Here is a 25160-nt window from a genome sequence, read left to right on the forward strand (position 1 = left end):
TTAAGATAATAAGAAAGCTAAAGAGGGAAGAAAGAAAGAATGTTTGGCCATGTGACTGCAAAGTGAATCACCATCTCCTGGTATTCCACTGTGAATTCATTCATTTCACTGTTAGGCTGGCAATTTCTTAAGACACAGGAAGGCTCAATTTGTTGAGACTTGCCATGAGTTGAAGTAATTCCTCAATGAATTCACGTCTTAAAAGGAAATAGAGGAAAGAACTAAGTGGCAAAGGACATTTATAGAGATCTAAATACAGGCATGTACATATGTAAATATATTTTTATATAATGATAGAGAAATAGATCTATGTACATATATTTAAGTGGTAAGTATTAAGGTAGCAGACAGACATTGGGCCTCTACTCAAATCCTCCCTCAATGCAAGAACACTTTGTTCTTATAACCAGGCATTCTATAATGCTCACTACCTTCCCAACACAATTGCTGAAGACAAAATGGGTGCATAAGCAAGTGTGAAGAAAGCGGATGGTTCCTGGCTATCAAAAGATATAGTGTCTGGGTCTTAAAGGCTTGAAGATAAATAAGTGACCATCTAGCTGAGAAGCAACAAAGCCCACGTGGAAGAAGCACACCAGCCTGTGTGAACATGAGGTGTTAGTAGGATCAGGTATTAAGCACCAAAGACCCAGAACAAAAATTATATCCATGTGAATGAGGGGCGCATGGAGTGGAGACCCAAAGTCTATCTATAGACAACTGGACATTTCACTTACAGGAGGGTCACAAGGAAGAGACAAGCCAGTCAGGGTGCAGTATAGCACTGATGAAACATACAACTTTCCTCTAGTTCTCTAAAGCTTCCTCCCCCCTCCACTAATGACCCCAATTCTACCTTACAAATCCGGCTAGACCAAAGCACAGGGAATCCAGGACAGATATCTCGTCCCCGTCCCCTGCCCGCCCACCCCACCTTTCCCGGACCAATAATGAGAGTAGCCATAACAGGAGGGTAAGAGGAAAGTAGAGGAGAAAGGAGGAACCAATCATAGTGATCTACATATAATCCCTCCCAGGGGGATGGACAACAGAAAAGTGGGTGAAGGGAGACAACAGTCGGTATAAGGCATGAAAAAAAAAATTCTCAAGGATTCATGGGGTGGGGTGATGGTGGCAGTGGTGGTGTGGAGAAGGGGAGGGTGGGAAAATAAGGAACTGATACCAATAGAAAAAAATGTTTTGAATATAATGATGGCAACAAATGTACAAATGTGTTTGACACAATGGATGGATGTATGGATTGTGATAAAAGCTGTAAGAGCCCCCAATAAAATGATTAAAATAAAAAATGAATTCATTTCTGCAGGTACCATTTGAATCTCTGAAGGGAGGGGTTAGTGCAGTGGGCCCATACAAGGTGTTACTCACTCACTCGTGACCACTGAGTTGTTGCTGATGCCTAAAGACTCTACAGGACAGGGTAGGATTGCCCTGTGAGTTTCCAAGACTGTAACTCTTCACAGGAGTAGAGATACAAGGAGTTCCCCAGTGGAAAATTGATCTAACAGTAAATTCTTCTGGATGCCAGCCACTTATTTGGGGATGTAAATTTTAAATAAATAACAAGGTAGGGTAATTATAGCAGTACATGAACACTTCAAAGGCTAGGTTAAAAGAAAACAAAAAGTAAACCCGTAATTCCCACTAATCTACAAGCAGATTCTTAAATTTCCAAGGTGATCTGCAACTTTTCCATCTGAACCCAGCAGGTCCTCATCAATCCTCTCCTCCGATCTCCCTTTGCAGCAGGGAGAGTTCAGCCTGAAAGGTGCTCATCCAAGGCTGCTTGGGGGCACCTGCCCATCCCAACGCTTCAAATACCAATGCTATGCAGCCAACATCTCTGGGTGGTGCAGACTGCTAAACGCTCAAGTGCTGGCCAGAAGGTTGGCAGGTAGAACCACCTGGAGACCAAAACCAGGGCCTGTGAAGGGGCACAGCCTTGAAAAGGACACAGAGCAGTTCTACTCTGCACTCAAGGGTCGATGTGAGCCAGCGCTGCCTCGGTGGAAATAAGCAACAACCTATGCGGACATCGTCCACATTTACTCTTTTCAGCCTTGACATTGCCTGAGCTGGATTGCTACTCATGCCTTCTTACTGATCATCTCAACCTAGGTTTGAACCTCTAATGTAGCATCCATCTGGCCAAACCTATGCTGCCCCAATTCGTCTTCCACCTCAATAACTGCAATCATACCAAAGCAACCGATTACTCTAGAGCAGCACTTCTCAACCTGTGGTCACAACCCCTTTGGGTCGCACCATTCATAACAGTAGCAAAATCATAGTTCTAAAGTAGCAATGAAAGTAATCTTATGGTCGGGGTCACCATAACATGAGAAACAGCATTAAAGGGTCGCGGCATTAGGAAGGTTGAGAACCACTGCTCTAATGCATAGATGAGAAGATCAGGGGGAGGGGGCAGTGAGACAACATTCATGGGAACGGAAACGAGAATGTTGACACAAGGTGAAAAATACTGAGGTCCCTGAAAAAGAACTATAGAAATTCTTGAATAATAACCTGCCTTAGCCCGCAGCATTTACTTTGAAGAAATTGAAATATTCCGAGCAGGCCCATAAAACAAACAAACAAAAAAAACCCTGTCTTATTGTGTATGCTTTCACTATAAAATCGGTAATATTTCAAAATAAGACAACAACAAAATACGTAAACTGGAGTGCTTTTCTTGCTAACTGTCCCTCACTCCTTAGGCTACACCCGTCTCCAAACAGTCGTGAGGCCCTGTCAGCTCTACCAAACTATATCCTCTACTTAACTACTTCTCACTGTGTCCACTGCGACTAAGCTGACTCCAAGCCACCACCACTGAGCATCTTCCCGGACCCCGGACTCCCCCACCAACAATGTAGGATGACGGAGAGCGTTTCACAGACAAGAGTACATATGCCACTCTCTTGGCTAACCCCCTCCCATGGACTTCCTTCACACTTAAAAAACAAAACAAAAACAAATACCTGATGATGGTGGATTGAATTACCCCAATGAGCTATGTCCCTGGCACTTATGAGACATCTGGGTTTCGGGAGGGCCCTAATCCAAGGACTGGCACCCTCAGAAAAAAGATAGGGAGATGGGAGCCTGAGATGATGGCAGAGGCTGTGACTGGATAGATGCAGCTACAAGCCAAGGGTTGCACGAATATATTCTCTCAAAAAAAGATACACATTCTCGCCCTGAGTCTCCAGAAGGAACCAACCCAGCTCATAACTACATTCAGACTTCTGGCCTCCAGGACTGTGAGACACAACTTTTCTGTTGTTGTAAGCCACGGAGGTTGTGGTCATTAGTCCTGGCAGCCCCACGACACCCACACACGTACCACGGCCTCACTCCTGCCCATGCCCTCTGATCTCACCACCCCACATCCTCTCCTCCTCTGGCCATTCCGGCCTTACTGCCCTCACTTCTGTCATTCCCTTTCCCCGGTCTGGGATGTTTACACTTCCTGTTTCCTGTGCCTGAAATGTACGTCTTTCTAATGCTGCATAACCGGCTCCTGCTCATCCTTCATATCTCCTGGAAGTCACGTCTCCAAGGGGCCTGGCCTAACTACCCTCGTAAAGGTGATCTCCTCTGGTTCTTTTCACCTGCATCGCTGTCCTTACTTCCTAGAGCACACCTCTCAAAGCCCGCAACTTTCGTTTATGTGTGAACTCCCTATCCCAGGCATATATCAAAAAACATCTAGGATAGGAAGGACCTTGTCTAAGTAGCCTTGTCTAATTTGATTGTGGCAATATCCCCAGGGCCTACTCAAATGCCTGGAAGATAGCAGGGTTCTGATGGACAGGACCTTGGTGGCACAGTGGGTTAAGCACTGGGCTACGTATTCCAGGAGTGGTGGCTTGGGCTCACCAGTCGCTCTGTGGGAGAAAGAGGAGGCTTATCTGCTCCCGTAAAGAGTCACTGTCCCAGGAACCCCAAGGAACAGTCCCATTCAGTCCTATGAGGTTGCTTTGGGTTGAAAGGGACTCAATGGCGCGCTTGGGGTCATGGATTGAATTGTTGTGCACTCCCCCAAATATAGGATGCCATCTTGGCTAGCAATCATTTAGCAGTTATGTGCTGAGGCAATCGTGCCCTATGATCTGACAGGATCAGCCAATCCACTATAAAGGGTCCACGGCAGTGCCTTTCTACTCCCATAGAGAGTTAAAGCCTCAAAATTCCACAGGGGCAGTTCTACCCTGTGCTATAGGGTTGCTACGAATCGGCACCCACCGGATGGCAGTGAGTTTGGTTTGGTCAATACCTTGATAAAACGTCAAAGCATTTTCCCCTGAGTGTGGCCGGCATCACCTTCTATCTTAAGATAGGACCCTCCTGGCTACCACATGAAGAAAGAACAAGAGCCAGAGTGAAGCTCTTCTTTTTGACCTGGGGTCCTTGCACGGATCACCGCTTAGCCCCAGTGGAAGACTGATGCCAAGGTTCATACAGGAATCCAGACCTACAGATGTTGAAAGAACAAAGCCACCAGAGAGCAAGCCTCCCCCTAGACTGGGTGCTCTGGGCTCAGACTTAACAGTCACCGTAACTGTGAGAAACTAAGTGACCGTTCCTTCACGTGCCCCACCCAAGGTATTTCTCTTCCAGAAGCACTGGATGGCTAGTGTGCTGAGTGTGCTCCGATGGGGCTGCTCTGCGAAACTGGTTCAAAACCACCCGCCGCTCCACAGGAAAAAGACAAGGCTGCTTGCTCCTGGAAAAAGATTCGCAGTCTCAGAAACTCTGAGTCAGAACTAACTTGATGGCAGTGGATTTTTTTGGGGGGTTGCTGAATGGACGCATTAAAAAAAAAAAAACTTAAAAAGAACGGAGGGCAGAAAGGATGGGGTGGTAAAGCCTGCGGAGGAAATGAAGGTGAGTATAGCCCTGCCTGACCTCACCCCAAGGCGCTGCAAGGGTTTCCGTCTGACAGAGAAAGTGCAGCTCCTGCTACAAATCCTCACACCGCACCACCACTACCATCACTGCGCCCCCAGCCAAGTCAAACTGCGAGCGAGCGTTAGCTCAGCCTCTGCTACTGCCACTTCACCGTTCTTCGCCAAATGAAGATTCTATTCAATGGAATCCTCCTTTCGACAGAAGGCAGCCTTGGCATAAATCCTGTTATCTTTAACCCGAATCTCCGCTTTCTAGCCAAGCCCAGAGGCCCAGGCGAGGGAAGACTCACACACAGAGCCATGGCTTTGCCTCTCACTGGAGGGCATCCCTGAGGGCGAGCTGGCTGGACCCCAGCTCAGCCCAGCCTTGGAGAGGTCATTTCACAGCATGCTGTCCAGTTTCCAGCTGACACAGAGCTAAAACCGACACTCCCAGAGAACACCGAGTACAGATTTGTGCGGTTCAGCCCTCTACGGAGGCAGAGTATTGACTTTCTGGAATTTTGTTTCTCCTTTAGAATTTTAGGAGAAGACCAAGTTTTAACTGTGAAAATGACTTGTGCCAAAATAATAATAATACTAATAATGTTATGCTTCAGAGAACCAACTACAATATCAACCTACTTCTTCTTAGGAGGGGCTAAGTGATGCCTCCTTATGCGGCTTAGGAATGGGAAAAACTACAAAAAGACAAGATAACCTTCCTATTTGGGGTTCTTTCTTTCTTTTTTTTAAATACTGGTTCATAAAAGCGGGTGGGGGTGGGGCAGGTCATCAGGCACAGGTGTCAACCCTCCACACATTCAGGGTCAGGAAAAAGAAGACCAAGACCCTCTGACTTTCCCTACAGCGAAATTAAACAAATAAAGGAAAGCCACCTGAGTCCCACCGCCCTTCTCTTCGCTCTGTGCACATATGCATGCAGCGTGTGCGCCACACACAGGAAACTAGCACGGGATGGTGGGAGGGCCGGGAGGGGCGCGCTGTTTGTGAAACACGACGGTAGTAGAACTGCTTTGCCGATGGGGGTTTGCAAGGGTGAAAACCAACTCCACACATGCTCTCAGTCTGTCCAAGATAAACCTGTCGTAGGCCGGATTCTCTAGCGCTGTGTTTGTTGGTTTTATCTTCTCAATGCTTTCCTTGGGTTTCAAGAAACATTAAAACGTGAGATTTTGAGCTCAACCAGTATTTTGTAAAACCTAAACTACACCAAGTTGGTGGTGTGAACAAAAATAAATAAGTCTGTAAGCTGGGAGGTGAAAAAGCTAACGCCAACCTAAAACCCCGCCAACCATATATAGTCCAATATCCCTGTTTCCCAGTCCAGGTCAAGCTCTTAGCCCCTTTCACGCCACACACAGGTCACCTTGAACCTGCCATCTGCCTCCCCTCCCCCACTACCCCCGTCTCCCACCCAACCCCCACCACCAAAGGCTCCGTGGCAGGTGTCTCTGCAGCTGCCATGGGCAGGAGAAACCCACACAGACCACAGGACCATGGAGCACAGGGAATGCTGACCCCAAAAACCTACATCTACTCAGCTGCCGCGGGCACAGGCGTGAGCGCCAAGCCATTCCCAACCACAAAGTTGTTAAGATTTTGTTTGTTTCAAATGCTTACAAGGGCCCTCTTCCTATATATCAATGTTTGAAATACCTATGTTAAATCGGAGGGACGTGAAAATCCTGGGGAAAACCTTGATTCCGTTTATTTCCCTGCTCCCCACCCCAAACCAAAAATCCACTGCTACCCAGTTGATTCCAGTCAGTGACCCTCTAGCAGCGGTTCTCAACCTGGGCGTCAAACAACCCTTTCACCAGGGGTCACCCGATTCATAACAGCAGCAAAATTACAGTTATAAAGTAGCAACGAAAATAATGTTATGGTTGGGGGGTCACCACAATATGAGGAACTGTATTAAAGAGTCACGGTACTAGGAAGGTTGAGAACCACTGCCCTATAGGATAGAGTAGGGCTGCTGCTGCGGGTCTTCAAAGGTGTAAATCTCTATGGGCGCAGAATGCCTCTTCTTTCTCTCAAGACCCCCCACCCCGCTCCCGGAGGAAGCAAAAATACAATCAGGATGATCTCCTTGGAAACGAATCGGCTGGGTTTACATAGGCTCATTTAATGTGCTCACGCTGACATTAGATAGTTCTACTCTATCTCCTCTAGTTGCTTCGTGTGTGGTGTGTGTGTGTGTTTTCACGTCCTCACCCTAGATTGTACTATGTCCTGGGGCAGGGAGCAGTACCTCTGGATCCCATCCTACATTTCAGCACACTGTTGGACAAATAACACAGGTACATGACACGCGTACTTCACAGTTTGTCTCACAACTAATTTAAAGCACTTTTAAAGTCGGTTAGCAAGGTTTTTTTGTTTTTAGATCACTTCATTGTTCCCTTTCTGCTTCTTAAAGTGAAAACAGATCCTATTTGCTAAACAAAGCAAAGCAAACCCCATTCTGTTCTTTCATCTCTGGATTCTAAAGCTAACTGGCCATTTGGGGAAGGAGATCTTTTCCTTTCCTCTTTGCTCTCTAGCTAGTCCTCTAGTCTCATTCCCATCGCAGCATAAGATGCTCATGAGCTGAATCTTCATTCACTGGAGTCGAAGGTAGAGTTCTGCCTTTTGATCATTCCCATCATTTAATTTATTGCCCTCCTCCACTTCCCTGCTCATTCTTCATTAGTCCTCGGCTTCGGGGGGACTTCAAACTTCGGGGGCCACTTGAGTTCAAATTCCAGCTCTTCCAAACCCTGGTAGCTTAGTGGTTACACATTGGCTTGCTTAACCACAAGGTCAGCAGTTTGAAACCACCACCCACTCCTTGGGAGAGTGATAACGCTTTCTACTCCTGTAAAGATTTACAATCTCAGAAACCCACAAGGGCAGTTCTACCCTGTCCTACAGGGTCACTATGTGCTGGCATCGGCCTCAATGCCAGTAAGTTTGGTTTGGTTTTTTCATCAAAACCCATACTGGGACCCCTGAGAAACAGATTTTCCTACTCAATGAAAAAGGCACCTTTCTAGCTAAGCATCTTAAAGTCTTTTTTGCTTCCTTTAAACCTCCAGGAATTCTACTCTCTGACCTTATGGATGGCTGCTATGGGGAGACACAAGCGCTTTGAGCAATAAATCTACAAAACAGAATGCTTACCCAACACAGGGATGATTTCACTGACTTTATATCAACATATAAACTTAAAAAAAAAAACAATACTAATTTTAAAAGCTCACTGACATATGCTGATTCTCTTCAATCAAACAGTATCCTCATGCTCAACTGTGCAGGAAAGGGAATATTTTCTCTTAGTTTAAAAAATAAAAAAGCAGAATTTTTAGTTACTTAAAAAATCCATACTGTTCTATATTAGATTTGTGACACATTCAAATCAGATGTCAGCCTAGGTCTGGTCTTCTTTTAAATAAAAATGATTAGAGCAGAACTCTAGTTTTGATGTTTCAATTTAAAAAAATCCAAAGGTTTTGTTCCTTGAACAGTTTGATCTGCTTTTTCTTTTTTCCTAAATGGTTTAGATCTCAGTAAAAAATAATTGAGGCTACAAAAAAAAAATCTGATTTCCCCCCTCTGCATTGTTACAGGAGCAGTTTTCTCCCAACCCGAAAAACAAAGTTACTTAAACTCTCCTGAACCTTTCCGGTGATAGGCATCTTGGTCTTGACTCGGATGTGGTTTACCCAGGTGTACAGCTCTTCAAGACACACCCCACTGCACTCTGAATCTCCGTCTCACTCGATCTGAATTATGGTACCACTGTAAACTTTACCACCTTCCTGCAGAACACATTTCAGTAGCTGCTGTTAGCAGTACATGTTGACAGAGTTTTTGGTAGGTTAGCAAAATCCTAAAATCCCCAAAAGAAATTCCATTGCCCAAAGGCCACTTCCCTCCCCCTAACCTGTAGGCACTTCCATTGCAAACCTGTCTTCGAATTGGAATTTGCCCAAGTTATGAAATTCCACTCACCTCAACTGACTGAGAAGGCATTTTCAGCTTGGTGAGCTTGGCTTTGGCAGGCACTTTTAGATCTGTTTTCTCAAAGGGCTGTTGCCGGTAGTCCCCCGGCTGTGGTTTCAGTTCAGGAGACTCACTGGGAGCCTGATCTTGACCGTCCATGGGTCTGACATACGCGGTCGGCTTCTGCTGCATTGCAAAACTTTTTGAGGGGAGAGAAGGTGGGGGAAATGTCTGAGAGGATGCCTGGGGAGGGGCCACCCCAATGCTGGCAAGTGCCAACACACTGTCTGGAGAGGTCTCTTTATCATGCGCCTTCACGGCTAGGTCCTTAGGAGATATGGCTGGGCAACAGCCTTTATTGTTATTGTTGCTGCTGTGAACCTTGGTGCTTCCTTGCGTCCGGGGAAGAGTTTGCTGGTTGGAATGTATCGGTGACAAAGGGGGCACCGGGGAAGGCAAAGAGAGTAAGGGAGAAAGTTCCCTCTCTGGAACTGAGCCTGCCATCGAAGAACAACGGTTGCCATCAGCTCTGTGATCACCTTTTTTGTGATGACTAGGGCCATACCGCTCCTGACCAAGGCGATCTTGGGTCAGATGCTGGCCATCTGGTGGGCCATAGCTTTTGGCGCGGAGACTTGGTTCCACTCTGGGCTGTGCCGTCTTTGGATTGTGGCTCATGTTACCAACAGGAAGTGGTCCAGAGGCAGGAGTGCTAATGGGCTGGTGGTGAACGCTCATGTGGAAGGAGTGGGGTGGAACGCTGCTCCCCTTGTCAGGAAGTAGAGGATACCTGGGCTTTCCCAGCCTGTTTTCAGAAGCATCAAAGCGATGTGGGTGGGAACTGGTACTAAGAAACTCCTTTACTTCTTCATAATTTCCCAGCATGTTCTGTATCCGACTGGACAGCTCATCGCCTTTTTCTGTCTGAAAATAAGTCAAAGAAAGATAGTTAGATACTGTAGAGAAAAGTGAAATAAAATTAAATTTAATACACCATATTAGATAATACCTCCCCCCCCCCACACACACACACAAAAACACTTCAAATGAAATGTGCAGCAAATAAAGTTTAAGGCACACTTTTAATTCTACGCCCGTTGAGAACCCTGTCATAACCACATGGCAGACTGCATGCGGGAGACAAGCATTACGAAAGAGAGCCACAAACTACGGTAGATTCTGAGAACGTTTTATACTTCATTTTCCACGAGCCCCTGTGATACGCTTTCTCATTTTCACAGCCGAATCCTTTGCATGAGCAGAGTTAACAGCCATGGTCGATGAGCTCCTCCCGTAGTTACCTACCTTGTAGGGCTCTCCAAAAAGGGGAATCTTCTCAGGGAAGGTCTCCTTCTCTTGGTGAGCCTCCTGGTTGCGTCTTTCTTTTTCTCTAATTCGAAGCAGGTTTCTATCTTCATTGTACAAGCTGTTTCCAATGCCACAAAAGAGCAAAAACAATAAAGTGTATCAGTACCAGGGCTTTGGTTTGCATGTATGTGAATATGTGTGGAAGGAGGCCAGGTCCTGGATGGAGTGATGGCAATGGAGATGAGTTAATATAGGCCTCAGTCTCTTGGACCACTCCTTAGTCAATGGCTGTGAACCCGCAGTATGGGGTCCCAGCTCCAGAAACCTGGGCATTCACTTGCTCTGCTCTGTGGTCTTCAGGGCTTAGGACCAACTCCTGAAGGAGCAATCTTTTTTATAGACAACGGTAGGAAAGAGACACGGTGAACGACATTTTTATGCCAGCTTGCAAAATATTGGGTAGAGGTAGAAGCTTAACATCTGAGGGAGTCAGCAGGATGTGAACTTTAAAAAGGCTGCTTTCCTGGATCAGTAGCCTACATTTTGGAAGATTAGAATCAAAAGGCTTATTTAATAATTAAAAGATTACCAGGCACCCAAAACAGCATTTATACTTTATTTGCAACCTACTCTTACTGGGAGTGTCTTGGCATGTAAAACTGAAGAGATGTGGGTTTTTTTAATCATTTTATTGGGGGCTTATACAGCTCTTATCACAATCCATCCATCCATCCATGTGTCAAGCACATTTGTACATATGTTGCCAACATCACTTTCAAAACCTTTTCTTTCTACCTTTCGTATCAGCTCATTTTTTCCCTCCCCTACTCTTTCCCTCATGAACCTTTGATTAATTTATAAATTTTTTTTCATGTCTTACGCTGACCGACCGCTGTCTCCTTTCACTCACTTTTCTTTTGTCTGCCCCCCTGGGAGGGGGTTATGTTTAGATCATTGTGATCGGTTCCCCCTCTCTCCCCCCACCTTCCCCTTCCCCTCCTGGTATCACTACTCTCATTATTGGTCCTGAGGGGTTCATCTGTCCTGGATCCCTGAGGAAGAGATTATTTTTTTTATTTTTCATTTCAAATATCAGTTCTAACTACTAAGAAGCTCTGTAACCTGGTTGCACTATTCAAACCACATTTTTTAAAAAAGTGTCCCCAATCAGTTTTGCATCCAGTGGGTGAAAAGGTGAAAAGGGTGAGGAACAAATTAGAGACGATAGCCACAAGGAGTCAAACTGTGGGTACCATTTAAGCCAAAAGGGCCCTTGTTTGACTGTTAGCAAGACAAGCTAATCCCTCCCATGCCCCACAAGTGACCCCTGGGAATAACAGATCATTAATGAAATGAAACACTTCTGACCTCATAGCGTTGGCTTTATGGGGTCTGTTGAATCTCCCAGCCCCCAGTATTATTTGAGTAGAAAATATTCAACTGCCCCCCTAAATTTATATGTACCTTTAGCTCTCATGCCCATTCCCTGCCTTCTTTACTCTCTCATGAGGAGCCCCAGTAGCATAGAGGTTGCAAGTTGGTCAGCTAACTGCAAGGTCCAAAGCTCAAATCCACCAGCTGGCTCCTCGGGAGAGGCCCAGGCTTTCTATTCCTATGAAGAGTTACACTCTCAGAAGTTCACAGGGTGGGTTAGAATCAACTTGGTGGCAGTGAGTTTGATTTGGGTTTTCCCCCTCTGCTCTCTCATGAACACCTTTTTCCATCCAGTCTATGCGGAATCAAGGCACCCCTGTGTGTGTCACAGGTGTGCTCCCTGGCTTCTGAGTGGCTGCTTTTCTAGAAGCACACCAACAAGGCTTTCTTTCAAGGCACTTCTCCCTGGGGATGACAGACCCCTAAAGACACCAGAAGCCTCACAGGATCAGGGGCACACACGGGAAGACCTCCCCTAGAACCACAGTCTGAACTTGCACTTCCCACCTACCGCAGTGTGAGAAAGTAAAATTCTGTTCTTTAAGGGGGCCCACCTTAAAGATCTTTTGTTGTTGTTGTTACCAGCACTCGGTGACTCAGGATTCCTTGGTGATTCTATTGCTGCAGCATACTCTCTAACCTCTTGTTCTGGCATCAGATTCCTGCATAATCTGGCACAGCTCTGCCCTTCAAACTATTCCACCGTCTCCAGTCACGTTCATCCCCTAAACATGTCCTTCCAAGAAGCAGCCTCTGGCTCCCCCACCCTTACCCCAGAGCACCCTTCATTGAAATAGAACAGATTCGTCTGGGACCAGCTCACCGGCTCCATGTTCCAATGGGACCAACTACAGTCCACTACCCTCAGTGATAACTGGACTTCAATGTTATTTCAGTCTCAGGAATTTCTCTCTCAAGTACACATCCCTGGATCCAATTTTCAGCTACTGGCAAATCTCAGGTATCCAAGGTCATCTGCTCTCGAGATGGCCCCATGCCTGCCAAGCATTGTACTGACGACGAGCTATCCTGTCCTGTAAGCAGCATCATAACAGAACCACATGTTTGTCTGCTTCTCCTACTCAAGCATGCTACATTACACAGACGTGGTCACTAGGCTTTCTTTTTAACGGTCAATGCTTTTACACAGTGTGGTATTTCAAACACAATGTGTTTTTATTAATTTTCAGTCTTTTCAGACTTACTTCTAGAAAACAATGTAAAAATAATACTTTAAAAAATATAACACCCTTTTAAAAACAATCTTTTGTTATTTCCATAGTCTTCCTACCTAAAATCGAGAGGAGTGAGGTAAGCTACCTGGCAGAATTCAATAGGATTTGGTAAAAATTATCTACTTAGACCACTGTCCCCAAAATTTTTCCTCTTGTTTTTGTTAGGTGCTTTTGAGTGTTTAGAGATAAAGGTGGCAAGGCTTCATCTTACATACTCTGGACCCATTGTCAAGACAGACCAGTCCCTGGAGAAGGACATCGTGCTTGGTCCAGTGGAGGGGCAGCAAAAGAGAGGGAGGCCCTCGATGAGATGGACTGACACAGTGGCTGCAGCAGTGGGCCCAGCCTGGGAACCACAGGAATAACCGTGAGGATGACACAGGACCAGGCCGTGTTTCCTTCTGTTGTGTACAGGGTCACTGTGGGTCAAACCGGCTAAGTGGCACCTAACAACAACACTGAGTAGGTTCAAACTCATTGCGACCCTATGTACAACAGCCTGATCCTACACCATCCTAATTGTTAAACGTGGTAGCCCATGGTTGTAGCCACTGTGTCATTCCATGCCATCTTTTCTGCTGCCGCTCTGCCTTACCAAGCATGATGCCCTTTTCCAGGGACTGATCTCTCCTGAAAACATGTACATAGTAAGGGAAACTAAGTCTCTCCATCCTTTCTGCTAAGTAGCATTCTGCCTGTACTCCTTCCAAGATAGACAGATGTGTTTGTTCTTCTGGCAGTCCATGGTACTATCAGTATTCCTCACAATTCACATGGGTTCTTCTTCCATCTTCCTTACTCAATGTCCAATTTTCATACGTATATGAAATGAGGCAATTGAAAACACCACGACTTGGGTCAGGCACACCATAATCCTCAAAATTAACATCCTTGCTTTTCAACACTTTAAAGAAGTCTTGTGCATAAGATTTACCAATGCCATGCGGCATTTGATCTCCTGACTGCTGCTTCCATGAGCACTGATTGTGGATCAAAGTAACGCAAAATCCTCAACAACTTCCTCAACAACCTTTTCTCCATTGATCACAGTGTTACCTCTTGGTTCAGTTGTGATGCTTTTGATCTTCTTTACACTGAGTTGTAATCCATACTGAAGGCTACAATCCTTGATCTTCAGCAAATGCTTCAAGTTCTCACTTTCAGCAAGCAAGGTTGTATCATCTGTTAACAGGGCTTCCTCCAATCTTTATGCTATCTTCTTCTTCATATAGTCCTGTTTCTCCAATTATTTGCTCAGCATACAGACTAAATAAGTATGGTGAGAGGACACAACCCTGAAGCACACCTTTGTTCTGTTTGCACACGTGCCGTGTGATCCATGTACAGGTTCCACACGAGTACAATGAAACGTGTTCTGGAATTCTCATTCTTCTCAGGGCTATCCATACACATAGTGGAATGCCTTTACATTCCTAGATGATGTCGACTTCAATACCAGATTTTATCACAACTCTTGAGAGCTACAAAAAGGATAACTTATGCTAGTTATCATACTGAAAAAGCTGAGGAAATGTTAAGCAATGTTAAGGAAACTGGCTGTAAACTTTTCTTTAATAGGGTCTGAATTTCATGTGTTTCAGGTAGTTTTGATTTATTTCTGCTCGGTAGCAGACACAATAACCTGGGTGGACAAATCAAGAATTCCTTTAAGTAATTTTCTGATTTGGGGATGCCCTCTGGTTAGTTCAAAGAAATCATGCAACCCTGGCATACCACCAGAGAAGAAAATGACAAGGGGTGATCAGGAAATAACCTTTTCCTTCAAATGCCCTTCACAGTCATCTTAAGGGTTGCCATGAGTCAGAATTGAATGGATGGTAGTCAGTAAGTAATGTTGCAGGCACAAACAGGGCACTCACTTGTTCTCCTAAACTGTAAGCTTCTCTGCTTTAAGATGTTCGGGACATGTGTGCACATGGCAGCCATCAAAGCAGGCTGACGGATGGGGTGTGCACACTAGGGGAAGCGGGGGCTTACCAAGGCCATCTGTTTTGCTATTCTCATCACTACGGAGGTGCCCCCTTCTTGACACTGCTGGCTACAACAGGGGAGTCCGCATAGCTTTATTCGCTCGTGAATGTTGGGTTTTGCTTTCTATGGCAGTTCTAGCCACTGCTGAATAATTGCTACCTTTGTCCAGGGAGGGAGTTACACTCCCTGTTGCCATCCAGTCAATTCCCATTCCGATTCATACTCATCGCAATCCTGGAGGGCTTCCAGGGCTGTAAATCTGGTAAGCATACAGACAGCCACATCTTGCCCGTACAGACTGGCTGGTGGGCTCGAACTGGTGACCTTTCGGTTAGCAGCCAACTTTTGCTGTACCCACTGCATCATCAGTGCTCCTTTGGCTCAGAAAACGGGCTCCCAAATGGGCAAGTGGCACCAACATCTTCAAAGTGAGAGTGTGAGCATTCTCGTGGCCATTAGAAAAACCCAGAACTCGCTGCCATGAAGTTGATGCCGACTCAGGCACCCTAACCACAGTACTCAATTTCCTGCTAATGCCACAAGCCCAACTATCCTCAAGGCAACCTTCACTGGTTTAAAACGACCAAAGTATTTATCCATCCATCAGCTCAGCATTTTCAGCCCAAGAGCACGAAAACTGCTATAGCAACAAAACAACAAACTCACTGCCATTGAGTCAATGCCGACTCATACTGACCTTACGGGACAGGGTAGACCTACCCCTGGTAGTTTGACAATGAACCCTTTACAGGAGTAGAAAGCCCTGTCTTGCTCCTGAGGAGCAGCTGGTGGTTTTGAACTTTGGACCTTGCAGTTAGCACCCCAACAAGTAAGCCACTATGCCATCAGGGCTACAAACTCAAGGAGAGCCCAATCAGACATTCTGTTAGAAGATCCTTCACACTGGCTGATGGCTCTACAACTCAAAGTTCCTCCACATGGGAGGAATTCCTGTTAAACTATGAATTCTCCATTGAAAGACTATTTTTCAATGTACAACAATATGTTACTGGCAGGCATATATAATGCTATACCAATTTTGAGGAAGTGTGTGTGTGTGTGTGTGTGTGTGTGTGTTTCACTGTCACCCTTCAACTGGACACTGTTAAGGAGTGAAGTCAGGAAAGGCATCATGGATTATCACTGTTAGGATGATTTTTATGAGGCATAGGTTTCATGACAGAAATGACCCTCTCCCTTCCAAGAGACTATGCCTCTGCGAGACAGCAAACCGTCTCCCACAGCAGTCTGGGGCTAGAGAGCCGATGCTGTCTGCGCCTCCTGGAAAGAGAGCTGCGGCCCAGCTCAGCGCCCTGCTTCTTCCCCTGCTCTGCAGCTGACAGGGTTTGGATAATCGCACTGGGTAGCTTTCTGGTTTACTTGGCTTCAAAGGCAAATTGCAAGTTTGTGATGGCTTAGGGATTTTTTTTCCACCCCTAAGATCCCTGGTAAATTTTCCCATGAATATTCTCTCTTTCTTGGTTCCATTTTGAAATCAGGATAGATGAAAACTTAAAAAAAAATAATAATAAAAACTACAAGCCATGGCATGAGTAACCCTTTGTTCCGCCTCTACACACCATTGTTTTTAAACAAAGATCCAAGCACGGAAGGAGGGGGTGCGGATTTCATAGGAAGCAGCAGTGTCCTACAGGACTCACAAAGGCTGTAATTACCTTGGGGCAATCACAAGAGGACAATCAATTTACATAATTAAAGGTGGAAATTTTTCTCTCCTATGCTGAGAAAAAATCTCTCTTCTTGCACGCGCGCGCACGCAACAGCAACTTTGTCAGGCTTTCTCTTGGCTTCCACATAGAATGTTCTGGGGGTTTTTGTTTGTTTGTTTGGTTTTTTAAGTTCTCCTTTGCTGATTTCTACCCAGGCTTTCGCAGCATTAGCCAAGAGTGGCCCAACCCTAGGTGTGCGAACCACCTGGAGGGCTGGTGACATCACAGAGCGTAGAGCCCCACCCCTAGAGTTCCAGTAAGTGAGAGGAAGGGCTGGAGGTTTGCAAATGTAACACACATCCAGTCCAAGTGGTCCTCACAGGTACACAGAGCACATGCGTTGAGCCTGTGAACTAGATGCGGCTGACTAAAAGAAGACGCGGCAGTGGTGACACACACAGTCAAGGGACCCATTACTGTCAAGTCAATTCTGACCCATGATGAACCCAATAGGACCACTCCCTATGGTTTTCTTGGCTGTAATCTTTACATAAGCTTGCCGGACCTTTCTTCCAATGCACCTCTGGATCACTTTGAATCATTAAACCCCAGGTTACTGGTCAAGGGCAAACTGTTGGTGTTACACCAAGGAAGCTTGGCATCTGTTCTACAGCACTGGCTTAAGCAAAGCACGTCTGTTTCCTATTTATGAGACCCATGTTCTCATTGAAAGTAAATAAACAAGGTTCAGAAATTAAATAACTTGCTAATAAGTGGTGTTGCTGGTGTGGTCAAATTGTTCTCCACTGATGCCCACTCCAAGTGCTGCTGGAGCAGATGTGCCCTCCAGGGGCCTGCTAGGCTGTCATCATTATGTGAGCGGGCAACCAGGCCTTCCTCCTGCGGGGCCTCGGGTGCCCTCAAATCACGGGCCTTTCAGTAGCCAGCTTGAATGATGAAAATTCAGATACCTCTGCCTGGCTCACGGCCCGTGTTCCTAATTATAGCTCTGCAATGAGCTGTGCAGACTGTGTTCAAGTGAGGCAATGACAGAGTGGGCACACCATAGAGTACTGTTGGCTTACAATCACTTATCATTCCTCAGCCATTGAAAGGTGCTTGTCAACAAATCAGACATTATACCTGTCGGGGAGAGTCAGACTATATATATTTGGTTAAATTTAGTCACTGGGGTCCATCCTTGGGGAAGGATTTAACAAAAGTCCCTTTGAAAGGGAGGGCTAACAGAATGAAGCTAATTCAAGTTGTGAGAACTGTACCGCAAGGCTTATTTTAGAGTCTTTTAAAATTTACAGACTTGTTTGAGGTCAACCTCTAGGTTCACAAGTCATCTCTAGTGTGCTAAAAAAACTCTTCCCATTAATTTCCTTCAAGGACAGGCTGCAAATAAACATGAAGCAAAGTGGCCATTAAAGGTCCAATAGCAGGCTGTGCTCCCGCTGGATGACTCAGGTCATGCTCCCGAGGGCCTTGGCGCCAGCTTTCTGGGCTGCCCAGGAGTCCACCTGGAGAGACATCGTGAAGTCACATGGTGGCTGGAAGCAGCTGACTGCGATCAAAGGCAGGTCACGTGCAGGGGAAGGGTACAAAGTCTGGCTGCTCCGCCAATTGTCCATGTACTAGACTAACCTTGTACACAGTCTTGCTTCCTGAGCATGCACCGCCCGCCCGCCCGCCATGTGGGGCGTTCAACACTGCTGCTGTCCAGAGAACTAGATGCCTACAGAGTCCATCACACTGTGTCCTCCACCATGTGACAACTAGAAAGGCTGCTGGGGAGAAACTGGAGGCTGACCAGAGAACAGTCCAGTGTGGAGACTCATCCTACAGAGGGTGACTGTGTGGCACTCTCTGCATGGAGACAACTGCCCGGCTCCATGCCGGCACCCAAGCCTGAAGAAACACCAGGATGCTCTTCTGAAGATGGGCCAAACTCCCAGGAATTCCCAGAGGCTCATTTGGGCGGGTCCCTGCTACATAGAGGCCTGCAGTCAGCCCTATGCTGGGGCCTGTCAGGGTATATTTATCCCACTTTTCAAACACCACTCCTGGTGGGTATGGCAGATGTGCTGAATATTGTACAATGAAAAAACTCACAAAACTGATGAATTTGAGTGTCCCTCCCTTTTCTTTTTCCCTTGCCCCCAACCTCGCCCCATCCCACCCTCCAAAAAGGAAATGCTATATGTAAAGGGAAGAAAAAGAGTAATAAAAAGGCCTAAGTTGGGCTTGAGGAGAAGGGTGGCACACCCACTCTGGTGATCATCTTGCTGTAAGCATCTTCTTCCAGGCAGAGCCTATGGGCCCCACAGCTAAACTAGGTTAGTCATGCAAGACACTGGATGCCAGGGATGCTCCCATGGCAACTGGAAGCCCAGAGCGCTGGCTGAGCCCAGCTGACTACCCATTCATCACCCTTGACTGGCCACTTCACACAGGCCTTCCTTCGACAGAAGCGGCCAGCCCTTTCTAAGGCTCACGTGCAGAACTTGCAGAACTTGCAGAACAGTGAGTCTGCTCAGAAGGCAGAGACTGACTTCTATGGCGGGTCCAACTTTGTAGGCACGGGAGAAACATTTGGTGGGAAGGGAAGAGAATAATATCTTAACAGCCTTGAATGTGGATTCTGGAAAAGATCAAGTTTTCTCAGTGGAAACAGTGTGTCCTTTTTTTATTTTAAAGCATACAAAGCATGGTACAAAACTCACAAGTAAAACTGGGCAACCTTTGTTTAGTAAGCTAGCAATACACACACACACACACACACACACACACACACCACGCTTCAGAAAGTTTGTGGGGAAATCCTGTTTTCAGTGTCATTTTCCAACAAGTTTTCTTCCCTCATGTATCTGTCTGTGTGTGTGCTCGCATGCCTGTGTTATATACATGTCACACAGTGACACAGGTAGACAGGAAGTATGGGTTCTTCCAGAAATACAAAAGTTTACTTCCAAGCACAGTATTAGTTTTGTCATTAAACACATCACTCCAAAGTATAATTTAAGTATGAGAACTCAAACTTGCTCCATATTTGCAGGTAGAATTAACACTGCTTCAGAACATGAAGCATGTCTTCCTTCACACTTATGTAACAAGAGTCTTATAAAACAATTTACCTAAAAATGTCAAGGCTTTTGCCTTAATACCACCCCCTATGCCAAGTATATACATACAATAAATATAAAAGAAAAAATATAGACTTAATCCTACAGCAAAAAGATCTATATGCCCCTCAGGACCAATAATGAGAGTAGCGATACCAGGCGGGAAAGGGGAAGGTGGGGCAGTAAGGGGGAACTGATCACAAGGATCTACATATAACCCCCTCCCTGGGGGATGAACAACAGAAAAGTGGGTGAAGGGAGACGTCGGGCAGTGAAAGATGTGATAAAATAATAAGAATTTATAAACTATTAAGGGTTCATGGGAGGGGGCGGGGAAGGAAGGGAAAAAATTAGGAGCTGATACCAAGGACTCAAGTAGAAAGAAAATGTTTTGAGAATGATGATGGCAACAAATATACAAATGTGCTTGACACAATGGATGGATGCATGGTCATACGAGTTTTATGAGCCCTCAATAAAATGATTTTAAAATGAGAAAAAAACTATATGAAAATAAACATCAGTCAAGTGAAATGGCAAATAACATTATGTCACTTGTTTTCCTAGAGGAGCCCCCAGGGGATCATCTTAAGGGTTTTCTCTGCTACTTCTGTGTGCCACAGAAGGCTCAGTCTCATTAAAATATGTTTCATGTGGCCCCATTTTTTAAAATCAAACCTATGTTGGAAACACTGGCCACGTGATTTCTTCCAACTCATTTTCCTCTGAGGGAGATGATCATGATGATAAAGCTTACATTCTTCTTATGCATTATACTTTTTCCCGGATTGTGTCTCCAAATCTTTATGTCTTAAAAGCATACTCTAAGTTTTTAACTGAGACAAAAGCCACCTGGGCAAACCTGAGTTTTAAAAAAAGGGCAAGTTATTATATCGGCTCTAATGAGAGACAGCAGGATGACTTCGGAACCAATCCATGTTAATGTGCAACACAGTTCAGGAAGGGCACACACTACACCAAACTCGTAGCAAAAAGCACAGGCTTGAGGAGGAGCAGCTGGTGGTGAGAATTTAGGGAGCCTTTTGCTCTGTGTTCTGTGCATATGTGAAGTTCTGATTTAAAGTGGGGGTAGGGGACACCTCATGTGTATATAGCAGCATATGATCCCAAGAGACCCACTGCCATCAAATAGGTTCTGACTCAAGGAGACCCTGCAGGGCAGAGGGGACTTGCTGGACATGGTTTCCAAGGCGGCACGGTACTCTTTGGGCGTAGGCAACTGCCACCTTAGTGGCTGCTGCATGTGTAACATGGACCTTCAGATGGGCAGATAAGTAAGCACTTAACCACTCTATCCCCCAGGCTCCACCGTAAACCAACGGATAAAGAAAGAGTGGAGTGTTGATTGTTATTGTCATAATTTCTGTTGGAACCTCTGAAAACGGACGGCTAGCTCTTGGACTTGGTCTTAAATGGTTAACCAAATAGTAATTAACTAGAGATCTACCTGCATAGGGTAGAACCTTTACTGTTTACAGGGCAGGAGTAGGTTCCAAGGTTCAAACGCCAGCACCTACTTGAATTGGAATGGTTACTCTAATCCAACAGTTCTCAACAGGTGGGTCACGACCCCTTTGGGGGGGTGGGCTCAAACAGCCCTTTCACAGGGGTCTCCCAATTCACAACAGTAGTAAAATTGCAGCTATGAAGTAGCAATGAAAATACTTTTATGGCTGGGGGGCAGTCACCACAACATGAGGAACTGTATGAAGGGGTCGTGGCATTAGGAAGGTTGAGAACCACTGCTCTAACCTATTGTTTCTCTTAATATGTCACCCAAACGCATTTTAAGAATCATTTCTTAAAAAAAAAACAAAAAAAAAACAGCCATTTCTTTTTTACCCAACAGATAGAACAACACAAAAGCCAGCCCTTTTTATTGACTGGTTTTAGGAGGAGAGAGGAGGGTTCAATAGTGATGACACACAGCTCCGTGCAGGCAGCGGCATGAGGGAAAGGGAGAGGAAGATGTGTGCCTATGTGCTGAGCCCCCAAACAAATTTAAAAATCACAACTAGTAAGCACTACCTCTGGATTCATGGATTATTTACTTCTTGTTACATAAAATAACCTATGAATGTTAAAAAGACAAATCCCAGAAAATCCCCAAAGCTTCTTTGAAAACGGACAGTACTTGCCGACAGTCAGCTGAATGGAAGCAGAGAACATAGCCCCATTAAGGCAACAGGCTGACGAGACAAATTTGTCAGAGGCCACTGGTGACCCGAGCCGCTTCAGTGCTCTGTTGGCACTGCTCACTTGCACCAATATGAAAACACGACAGAGGCTTCTGGCTTTTCCCCTCCAGTCTGCCCTGTACGGGAACAGCTAGTGCACTGGCCTCATTACCACCACACACCACTGACCACGAAGAAGATACTGCATACCTATAAAATAATGAGCCTGGTGAAAGTCTCTCTTTATAGCCACACATTGTAAAAAGAAAGGGGAAAAAAATCCTGTGGTCACCAACCTAAGAAAGAAAGTAGACAAGCAAGCTTCAAGCCTTTATTTAAATGCTTTGCTTTATTCATCCTCAACTTAAAATATAGTTTTGCACAGCAAATCTATTAAGCAGCATGTTTTGTGGACTTCATTATTTCTCACCTGGAAGTAGCCCCAGAACAGCTTTGGTTCTCAGAAACAGGTTTCTAATCTCAGCTACCCATCTGCACACAGTTGCCTGGTGGATCTTTCTTAAAATCATGAATCTGATCTTGTTATTGGCCTATTTAAAACCTTTCTAAACCTCTACTCCCTAAAGCATTACAGCATCTCTGTGAGCCCTAGCGGCATAGTGAGTTGACTATGCATTGAGTGGCTAAAGGAAAGGTCAGTAGCTCAAACCCACTAGCTGTTCAGTGGTGGAAAGATGAGGAGGGCTGTTCCTGAAAAACATTTTATAATCTTGGGAACCAGAAGGACCAGTTCTCCAGTGTCCTATAGGGTCAACTGGAATTGACTTTTTGGCAGTGAGTCTGGGTTTTGGTTGGTTTTGGTCAGTATGATAGGAGTCCTGGGGTGTTGTAATAGTTTGCTGCTGGGTGATGATGCACAAAGTTGGTGGTTTGAACCCAACCAGGGATGACTTAGAAAAAGAGGTTTGGTGACCCTCTACTGAAAAATCAAAACCAAACCAAACTCACTGCTCTTGAACCAAATACAACTCACAGAGACCTGGCAGGAGAGGGTAGAACGGCCCCTGTGGATTTATGGGAGTAGAATGCCTCGTCTTTCCCCCACAGGGTGGCTGGTGGTTTTGAACTGCTGACCTCACAATTAAGCAGCCCAACTCATAACCACTACACCATCAAGACTCCACTGAAAAATCAAATCACTAGAAACCCTCTGTGATACAGTTTTATCCTGACACATAGGGGTCTTCATGAATGAGAGTTGATTGGAGAGCCAACACTCACCACCCCCCCTCCTCACCTCCCACCCCGCCACCACACACCCTGCCCTTTCCTTTGAGTTCCAGTTACAAGAAGCTGTGAGGTTCTGGAAAGCACAGTCCTTCTCCTAAACATTCCTTCATGAACTCCCAGTTAACTTGTCTTTCAAAGTCTTCACCACCCAATCTCATAGTCCACCCCATCATCTCCCATGCTCTCATGCAAATTCTTTTTCTCTCTGGGCTACATCTATTTTGCACATCCCTCTGCTTAGATTCAACAAAACTCCATGGATTTAGTCCACACATGAGGGCACTTCTAAAAGTTTATGGAAAAATACAATGGAAAGATAATAGAATTTTTCTGATTAGAGTGACCGCCTTCAGGAGAACTATTCCCTGGGAGCAATGTACTAGCATTTCAAGAACACAGTGCCATTAGGTGGATGTAGACTTCGACACTAACACTATGGGGATGGACAGCCTGGTTATCCTCCAACGGAGCAGCTGGTGGTTTGCAACTGTTGACCAGTCCAACCTGGACCTAGCAGAGGCTGGCAAAAAGCAATGTGAAATGCATGTATCTCATTTAAAGAATTCTATTCTGGACTCTTTCTCACTTCAAGCAATCCAAAATTATGCTAGTCTATTGATGATTTGAGACAAAATATGATCCACTGATAACTAAGATTAATCTTATCTCTCAAATGAGTTAGACGAAGGAGGAAACCAATATGTTTTCTTAGATCAGCCAGGAACACCTTATGTGGATCAGTTACTGTGACAGATTTTATTCTCCAATTTACCATACTTGTTAGTCATAAAACTCTACAAGTGTACAACACAAAAACCAAACACTGAACAACAACAACAAAAACGAGCTTGGGTAACACACAAGATTCAACACACAATGTTCAAATCAACAGAGAAAAATTGTTCTATTAAATGCACTGCAGAAGAACACAAATGAAAATATAAGACCCAGAGAGATCATTTTAAAATGCAAATCAAAGAGGGGAGGAAGGGGGAACGGATGGCAATGATCGTAACCACCCCACCCCACCCCGCAGGGGGGATGAACAACAGAAACGTGGGTGAAGCGAGACAGCAGTCAGTGTAAGATACGAAATCAATAATAATTTATAATTTATCAAGGAGTCACAAGGGTGGGGGGGGGAGGAAAAAGAGGAGCTGATACCAAGGGCTCAAATAGAAAGTAAATGTTTAGAAAATGATTGAAACATATGTACAAATATGCTTGATACAATTAATTGATGTATGGAATGTTTTAACAGCTGTAAGAGTCCCCAATATAATGCTTTTTTTAAAAATGCAAATCAGATTAAGTGGCTCCTTCCACTGCTGGAATCCTCTTTTGGCTTCCAATAGCAATCAAGCTTAAAATCTGGAAGGCTGGCCTACAGGGTCCCATCTCCATCATTCCCCACCCCACCCTAAGCTACCATCAACTCCAAAAAACCAAACTCATCGCCAGCAAGTTGATGCTGACTCACAGTAATCCTGTAAGACTGGGCAGAACTGCCCCTGTGGGTTTCAGAGACTAGATCTTTATGGAAGTAGAAAGCCTTTCCTTCCACCCCGCCCCATCCCCTCAAGGAGGGGCCAGTGGTTGCAAACTGCTGACGTTGTGATTAGCAGTCCCATGAGTAACCCAGGGCTCCTTTAGCCTCTGTATTTCACAGGCCTATTCTACCCTTTTCTCAAAAGGCATCTTCTTGACGCTGTCAGCCAAGGGTTGGATTGCTAACTGCAAGGTTGGTGGTTCAACCCACCAGTTGCTCCACATCAGAAAGTTAAGGCTGTCTGCTCCTGCAGGCATTTTCAGCCAACAAAACCCCATATTGAGTCGCTGGGTGAGAATCAACTGAGTGACTGTGGGTTTACAGTGAACCCTCGTTTATCGCGGTTCATCGGTTCTAGACGCTACCGTGAAAAATGAAATTCCGCGAAGTAGGATTCCTTATTTGTAAATCAAATATTTTCGTAGTTAGAGCAAAGAGGACATGAAAAAACACCCTTTAGTCACCATTACA

The 25160-nt window shown here is 45.3% G+C and overlaps 1 protein-coding gene across 6 annotated transcripts in view; it reads right to left on the bottom strand.

Annotated features, from left to right (window-relative positions):
- The window catches only part of AFF1 (AF4/FMR2 family member 1), a 266587-nt gene that overhangs the window by 101628 nt on the left and 139799 nt on the right, over nucleotides 1-25160 (bottom strand). For all 6 annotated transcript variants that reach the window (XM_045284016.1, XM_045284012.1, XM_045284015.1 and 3 more), the window contains exons 2-3: nucleotides 10230-10350; nucleotides 8934-9848 (exon numbers count right to left, since the gene is read on the bottom strand). In XM_045284016.1, coding sequence (XP_045139951.1) covers nucleotides 8934-9848; nucleotides 10230-10350 — 1036 coding nt within the window. The remainder of the gene's footprint in view (nucleotides 1-8933; nucleotides 9849-10229; nucleotides 10351-25160) is intronic.

This window comes from Echinops telfairi, unplaced genomic scaffold (assembly GCF_000313985.2).
Source record: "Echinops telfairi isolate 266 unplaced genomic scaffold, ASM31398v2 ScPeMD7_7468;HRSCAF=8506_0, whole genome shotgun sequence".
In the NCBI taxonomy this organism is placed as follows: Eukaryota; Metazoa; Chordata; class Mammalia; order Afrosoricida; family Tenrecidae; genus Echinops; species Echinops telfairi.